The sequence below is a fragment of the Rhagoletis zephyria genome, unplaced genomic scaffold (genome assembly GCF_001687245.7).
Source record: "Rhagoletis zephyria isolate East Lansing unplaced genomic scaffold, Rhagoletis_zephyria_1.1 Rzeph_scaffold_21553, whole genome shotgun sequence".
Taxonomy (NCBI): Eukaryota; Metazoa; Arthropoda; class Insecta; order Diptera; family Tephritidae; genus Rhagoletis; species Rhagoletis zephyria.
Window position 1 is genome coordinate 1 of NW_016178611.1, and position 7,739 is coordinate 7,739.

General features: G+C 44.6%; 2 protein-coding genes across 2 annotated transcripts; both read right to left on the bottom strand.

Annotated features, from left to right (window-relative positions):
• Positions 1-23: 23 nt before the first annotated feature.
• Positions 24-699, bottom strand: LOC108381143 (tetraspanin-33-like; the record flags this gene model as incomplete). The annotated part of the gene is made up of 3 exons (XM_017637558.1): positions 536-699; positions 451-481; positions 24-166 (listed from the first exon to the last, which is right to left on the bottom strand). Coding segments are annotated over exons 1-3 (338 nt in total), but the record flags the coding sequence as incomplete, so codon positions are not given.
• Positions 700-2,768: 2,069 nt separating this feature from the next.
• Positions 2,769-3,449, bottom strand: LOC108381144 (synaptobrevin-1-like). Its single transcript, XM_017637559.1, has 4 exons — positions 3,396-3,449; positions 3,289-3,304; positions 3,039-3,190; positions 2,769-2,843 (listed from the first exon to the last, which is right to left on the bottom strand). The coding sequence occupies exons 1-4, from the start codon at positions 3,447-3,449 to the stop codon at positions 2,769-2,771; spliced, it is 297 nt and encodes a 98-aa protein (XP_017493048.1).
• Between the last annotated feature and the right edge of the window lie 4,290 nt (positions 3,450-7,739).

The window sequence follows — 7,739 nt, forward strand, 5'->3', positions numbered from 1 at the left end:
GAACGATTGCAAACACAAAACACCCAATTGAAACCATGTTCATGTTTGGCTCCAGAGTTTCAGTGATGGCCTCAATGCAACCTCGCGTGTAGATATCTTTGTTTACCTCAACCACTGAGCTAATGTTTTGCATGTTGAAGCCACACTCGATATTAATGAGACCCGACTGTAAAAAAGATAATTAGAAAAAAACATAGATTCTGGTATTGCGAAAGTAATTACATCAAAGTTTCGGGGATTTCGGCAACATGAATACGGTACGGCACATCGCTCTCTGCTTGGGTTTACATCATTGCATTCAAAGTAAATGTTCTTTGACCTTGGGAGATGAAAAAAATGAGTTTAAAGTTGAAATTATTATTTAAAAACGAACCAATCTTNTACATCAAAGTTTCGGGGATTTCGGCAACATGAATACGGTACGGCACATCGCTCTCTGCTTGGATTTACATCATTGCATTCAAAGTAAATGTTCTTTGACCTTGGGAGATGAAAAAAATGAGTTTAAAGTTGAAATTATTATTTAAAAACGAACCAATCTTTGTATCCTTTATCAGAAATTCCACAACAGCGGAATTCGGTCTGAATAACGTCAATTATATTCTGCAAGTTTGGATCGTCACGATACTTGATGATAGGATCACGAGAAAGTCCTTCTTTGATGTGGTATAAAAACGAATTGGGAAACATAAAAGCCATTGCTGAGATTACAACTTCTCCGATGAATAGAAATAAAAGCATGGTTGAGTACTGAAAGGAAAACAGGCAAACTCCCGTTAGTGAATTATTTTTTTACAAGCTAACAGTACTTACAAGGTTTAGTAAAAAGAGATTCTCTCTGAGCGCTCCGATACATCCGGCAAAGCTCATTAAAAAGACAATGGATCCAAGGACAATTATTGCAAGGGATATGTGCAGAATAACGTCAAAAACAGTGCGCACACTTATCAAAGTGTCATTGTATTCCTCCAAAAAAGACCACGCGCCAAGGGTGATGAGTAAACAGCCGGCAAGCTGATTCATGTATGAATAAAATATAGTGAAACAACAGTAGAACAACTATAATAGGCTGACTTACCCAGACGATTAGGTTGAAGAAAAAGAGGAAATATTTAACATAAGGTGAGATAAAGCTAAAGTTTTCATCAAACTGCTCAAAATGGAGAAATTGTGCAAATCGTGAGTTGGGATTGAGTGGGCGTGATGAAGGTCGCCTCTGGCGACGGCCATTGGCTGGTTGCGTTGATGAGTGACTGCGCGACATGGTGGAAGCCTCAAAACCCACTGGAGATCATCAAATGAAGGCACCAAAGTGCAGGGCAGGAAGGTGAAGGCTGGCTCACACTGGCTAACAACGGGCAGTGGCCACCACCGAAACGCATCAGCTTCCTCGAGCTGGTTCGCAGATTGCTGTACACTTGGGCTCAAAGGTGATGCTCAATGTGTGGTCTGGGGGACATGCTGGCGGACCTGATCTGATGACCTGACCTGACTGGGCCTTACTGTGAGGTATACTGTGGTTGCTCGTGCCAGGTGATGCCTCACTTGCCAGCAGTCTGCCCAGTGACTCGAGCAGATGAGCACAACAAACGGAGTGACGTCACAATGGGCAGACTGACAGACTGGCGACGGCGGAACACTGCTGCACACTGCCACTGCTTCCAGACGCACTGAACGGTGCATGCTCTTCTGCGCGCACTCCGCTGATCGGCAGCTTTGATGATGATGATGCTGATAGAGTGGTGAAGCCACTGAAGTAATCGCCGCTCCACTTTGACGTTTCAACTAGTCACTGACTACTGGACAGCAGTAGCCACAATTGAGAACAATGGTAGTAGGCAAACAAATGAAAGAGAGAAAGGACTGGGAGGCAATTTAATTTATTGTTGAAAGATCCAAATGGCAAGGAAAATTACACACAGACATTACTGAAGGAAACTGTATTGCTCTTGGCCGCCGCCGCCGCCTGTCTACATACTTGCGGGCCAATGGGATATGTCAGCAATCATAGTGCAGAGGAATATTTAAAAAATCNCACTTTGACGTTTCAACTAGTCACTGACTACTGGACAGCAGTAGCCACAATTGAGAACAATGGTAGTAGGCAAACAAATGAAAGAGAGAAAGGACTGGGAGGCAATTTAATTTATTGTTGAAAGATCCAAATGGCAAGGAAAATTACACACAGACATTACTGAAGGAAACTGTATTGCTCTTGGCCGCCGCCGCCGCCTGTCTACATACTTGCGGGCCAATGGGATATGTCAGCAATCATAGTGCAGAGGAATATTTAAAAAATCTGGACAACTACAGAGGACTGATGTTTGGTTTTTGTTGTTTGTTGACTTGGATAAAATAAATTAAAAATATTGGAAAAGGCAGAAGGGTAGGTGATTTGCGTGAACCAGTGTGTTGTTGAAAAATAGGACGTCGCGTGCTCTTGGTGTTTGTACTCAGGAAAGGGCGCTCTTTAAGAAGTGCTGGCGACTATAAAAAAGAAGAGTTAGCATTTTGGACAGTTGGAAAAGCTCGCTCAAACACGGAGTTAGTTGAAAAAAGAAGTTATATAGAGATGGAGGATAGAAAAGTTGAATAAAAGATAGTCAAGCTGATTCGAAAGAGGACAAGCTGAGAATCAATCAGAAAAGGAAGCTAGTGGACAAAGAGTTAATTGAGTCAACATCATGAGAAAGCGTTAGTAGCAAAAAGAAAGTGGAGCTAGCTACTAGAGTTGAAAACAAAAACAAGCAAAGAACAGCAAAGTGGCTTTAAATAAAAAGGGATACTTTACCAATGATGATTATAATAATGACGATCAAGATAATGGCAAGGATCAACATCAACTACGATGGGATTGAAATTTGTCCATGCAAATAAGTAATTTAAGTTGAGAACAAACCATGTGATAGTGCAAAAAATAAAAAGGATAGTTAGAAAACGTAAAAACAAACTCAAATTACAAGAATAACCAAAATCTAACTTATAAAGCTCTTCTTCATCAACTCTCTGCTATAATTGTCTAGAATTGTAAAATATACCTTGATATTCTTCCACCAGTATTTGCGCTTTAGCTTTCCGGCTTGTTGCTCAAACTGACTAGCTCCCTGTTGCAGAGCATCGGCTCGGTCGTCCAGTTCTGAAAGTTTCTGATCACGCTCGAGAACCTTTTCAACATTGGTTCTCATAATACCTAAAAGAAATATTATTGTTATGTTTAGAATGCATTGGAGTGTCAAATGGATCGTGTAGAAAGCACGCTTTCACTGCAATTTCCAAAAGTGCGCTTACCAACAACTTCATCAACCTGCAAAGAGAAAGATAAGCAGTTAATACGCGGCAACAGATAAACAGCTTAGTTTTATGAGTAAGCAAGTACAAAGACTGAGCTTTCTTACTTGAGCCTGGGTTTGCTGCAATCGCTTAGACGATCCTGAATGTTGGTTCGACATTTCGTCTGGTGGTTGTTGTTGTGCTGAAGGCTAAAAAGAAAACCTGGTCAAAGTGGATTGTTTTGAGCAAACAGTGACAAGCCTACTGAGGAGGAAGCAACTGGGTGGTGATTGGAAGTAGTAGTGGTGGTGGGGTAGAAGAGCTTTGACAGGGAGAGGGCGGACAACGGCTGAAAGAGATGTCACCAAAGAGAGGTTAAATGCTGAATGCCGAAATGTGACCGGTGTGCTTGTGTGTGTTGTGGGAAGAGCAGGTGAGCGGGTGACGGTGGAAAGGTGACAGGCACAGTGGGAGAGTGGCCAAGGAAGACAACAAGTACGAGAGGGAGAGAGAGAGACGACTAACAAGTGATTGCGCTCAGCGCCGACCATCAACTGCGTTCATAGTTGCGGCAGCAGCAGCGACGGATGCGCCAGCACCACACAGCAATGACTCACTTATTACGCCCTGGAGGCGGCGATTCAGACGGCCTCTGGTTTGGGTTAGCTTGTTCCTGGACGGTCGTACCACGCCACCGCCACCACCACCAGTCTCTCTCTTTCTCTCACTCTCCGCTTCTCTGGCAGCTTGTAACCTGTCGCCAGGTTTCACCGCGCACCAAACACTGCCCGAGTGACGTCAACAGGCGCACAGCAGGTAGCGGTACCGTTGTGACACCGTTGACGACGATCAATTAGGCGCCGGCGAGCGCAAGGGCGACTAAAACAGGGAACAAANAAGCTTGTTCCTGGACGGTCGTACCACGCCACCGCCACCACCACCAGTCTCTCTCTTTCTCTCACTCTCCGCTTCTCTGGCAGCTTGTAACCTGTCGCCAGGTTTCACCGCGCACCAAACACTGCCCGAGTGACGTCAACAGGCGCACAGCAGGTAGCGGTACCGTTGTGACACCGTTGACGACGATCAATTAGGCGCCGGCGAGCGCAAGGGCGACTAAAACAGGGAACAAAAACTTGAAAATAAACTCACCTGAGTGGCTGCTCCATTTGTATCAGCTTTGCCTGGTTGCGACTCCATTCGGTGTTAGACTGGCTGAGGTTGATGCTGCTGGCCGACACGCAAAAAGTGCCGTGTTCAGCTCGTCTCTTTTACTTTCTACCGTGCAATGGGCCATTGTGTGTCTCCTACAAAGGTGTGCAATAATTAGTCAAATGATTGGCAAAAAGACTAGAAGAGCGCTTTTTGTCAGCGAAAGGATGAATTTACAAAATAGATTTGACTTTATTTTATACGTCATTTGCGAGAGAAACTGTGTTTTGTTTGCTTAGTTTTTTTGGTTGTTGTACAGCTGACAACACCGCCCGTCAGTCACCGGTTTGTTCCACCAGTTCTTGGTTTGTAATTCTTCAAGCACCGAATCCGGCATCATGACGTTTGCCGAGTTTATCGGTTGCACTCTGATCTCCTTTGGGCCAGCCTTTGCCATCTTTTGCCTGGTCGTGACAAAAGACCCGATTCGAATCATCATCATGATCTCAGGGTATGATAACATGGGTTTTGCCACTTTTGATATAAATTTTGATGTCTTTTTCAGATCATTCTTTTGGCTTCTTTCACTGCTTCTCTCATCGATCTTATGGGCCGCTGTGGTGCCCTTGAAAGAATACCTGATTTTTGCTGTTACATTTTCAGTCATTTTTCAAGAGGGTTTCAGATACTTGTTCTACCGCATTTTACGGTAATTGTTCATTCATGTGTAAACCAATTCATCATATTTAATTGCAGAAAAGCTGAATACGGCCTTCAAAAGGTGTCCGATGTTGGAACAAAAGGCGGCTCTCACCAATCTCGGAGCCAGCTTGCCTTAGGTAGCAGTGGCTCTTGGCTTATCAAAGCTGTCTTGATAATGACGGTTCACTTTCTCTCTAGTTTCTGGCCTAGGATTCGGGGTGATGAGCGGCGCCTTTTCCATTACCAACATTCTCGCAGATGCTGCCGGCCCCGGGACAGTGGGCATCAACGACGACTCGCAGTTCTTTTACCTCTTTTCAGCTTTGACCACACTTTGCTTTATACTTTTCCACATTTGCTGGACTGTAATTCTCTTTCATTCCTGTGACCACAAGAAGCATGTGATGACTTTATATGTCCTATTATCTCACCTTGCAGCGTCCTACATTGTAAGATCACTTTATTTTATATCCATAACTAATCTCCCACTCAATTTTGCAGACTTTTTTGAACCCCAAGCCAAAGCAGCTGTACGCCGTATCCATTCCACTAGAGTTTGTTTTGCTTTTTGTTACTGGAGTTTTTGCGTTGAAATGTGCTGGTTTTAATTTTCAACGAGCACAAGCCCAAAGAGCTGACGCTTTGTAAAAAGCATCTCCATGACAATTTTGTACATAGTTTACCAAAATAAGATAACATGTTGTTTTTGTGCTGTAAAATAAATACTTTTTACTTTTTTGCAGTTTGAAGCGTACAATTTCATTTCCATAGCAACGGCTTGCAGACTGTTGTAGTTTGCTACTTGAAACACTGGATCTGCTTGGCACCAGAAAGTTTGTGATTCACAGTAAACATTCATCTCGTCGAGTTTCACCATCACAGAAAGATGCCAGCGGACCAAAGTGATCTGAAGCCAATAATCCCCAGTCAGCACTTGGTGGTGGTGGAGGAAAAGCCGTACTTTGTGCTGTGTAAGCCGAAGCTGCTGCCGCTGAAATCGATTGCCCTGCTCAAAGTGGAAAGCATCCAACGTGATGCCGAAGAGAAGATACGAAAGTTCTCGAAAACACCCGGTAGTAGATAGAAACAATTTATTAATTTGCATACAAGTGTGCTACAAGAAGGGTAGGAAGAGAGTATATGCAAAACACCGGTCTAAAACACACCCCCGTCGGTTGAATAGTGAAAAGAGTAGGCAACAATTGAACATTTGATTTGACGTGGCTGAACATGGTGGCGCCCATTGGCGCCAGTACAAAATGGCTTTTGTATCGACAATAAAATAAAATCCGTATTGCTAAAAGGCGTTGAGTAAAAAGGATGACAGTCGGCTTGATTGCAATATAACAAAACAGAGTGAGAGAAGCAGGAGGGAGGGTCGTGAATACGAGAGAGAGAGAGAGAGAGAGGTGTATCACAATGAACCAACAGAATGAAGGGCCAACTTGTAGGGATGTCGTGGAATGTGTGTAATGTGTTTTCTTTGCACTGGTCAGCACTTGTTGCGCTCAAAGGCACTATATCAAACTATTGTTCTGATTGACCCAGCTCGAATCGGCAGAGTTTGGTGGATTGTTGTTGATGGGAGATGTGGGATTGGCTAACAAAGTATGCACTATTAGGGATGGAAAGCACAGACTACAGTCAACTGGCAAAGTACTCACACTTGGGGGCCAGACTACCAAACTGATCAAACAGATTGCTTGAAGCAGCTACCTTGGGGGAGGGAACCAGTCCTGGAGGGCTCGAGTTGGCCAGCTGGTTGATCGTGGGCACGGACGGCTTTGCACTCTTTGTGTCTAGTATATTGTCAAAGTTCATGTTGATCTTTAGATTGCTCCAGGTATCACCTGCGAAAGAAAGGATGCGCTGTGTAATGGTAACGACTGCTGTAACCGACTCGAGACTGACCTATTTTATGCGGGGCAAAAGTGGCGGGAGTACACTCGTCGGCAGTGTTGTTCTTTGGCAAGTTGCCGACCGAGGAAACGGGTACCAGAGGAGTTGGAGACAACAGTTGAGGCATTATTAGTTGAGAGGCCGTATTATTAGGGGCCTGTGGCTGCGACATGAAGGGATTCATAGCTGCAAAGGAGTTGGCGTTGGAGCTGAAAGGGTGACTCGAGTCACTGTTTAGCAGACTGCTCGCTCCAGAAGCAGGCGAAGCGAATGCACTCTGAAAGTCAGTAAAGTCGTCTGCATTACTGTTTGCACTGTCAAACTGCGAAAAGTCGGCAAAGTTGTCGGCATGATTTCCATTGCTAGTTGCAGTTGATGCAGTTGGTCCACCAAAAATGTCCGCAGTTGGTTTGACAGTCAGCTCACCAAAGAGGTCAGTCAACAGATTGCCACTAGCTGAAAGGCCATTTGTTGAGCTCGCCGAAGCGTCGATTCCAATAAGGTCGGTATTATGATCTTTATTGCTTGAACTTGGGGCCGCTCGAGAGTTGTCTGGCTGGTGTTGCTTGGCGTACAGCGCAGCCGCTCCGAGGTCAATCTTTTTCGGTTCGGCTCGCACTTTTGGCCGGAGAGCATTGTTTGATGCTTGTGGGGGCGGAGGCGGAGGTACCTTTCTCTGCTCCACTGTATTCTCGGCGACATTCGACTCAAAATCGGCT

Coding starts and splice junctions, on each gene's coding strand:
- LOC108381144 (XM_017637559.1), bottom strand. CDS start 3,449: ATGTCGAACCAACATTCAGGATCGTCTAAGCGATTGCAGCAAACCCAG. Junction 2,844..3,038: donor ACTGGTGGAAGAATATCAAG/GTATATTTTACA, acceptor ATCCCATCGTAG/TTGATGTTGATCCTTGCCAT.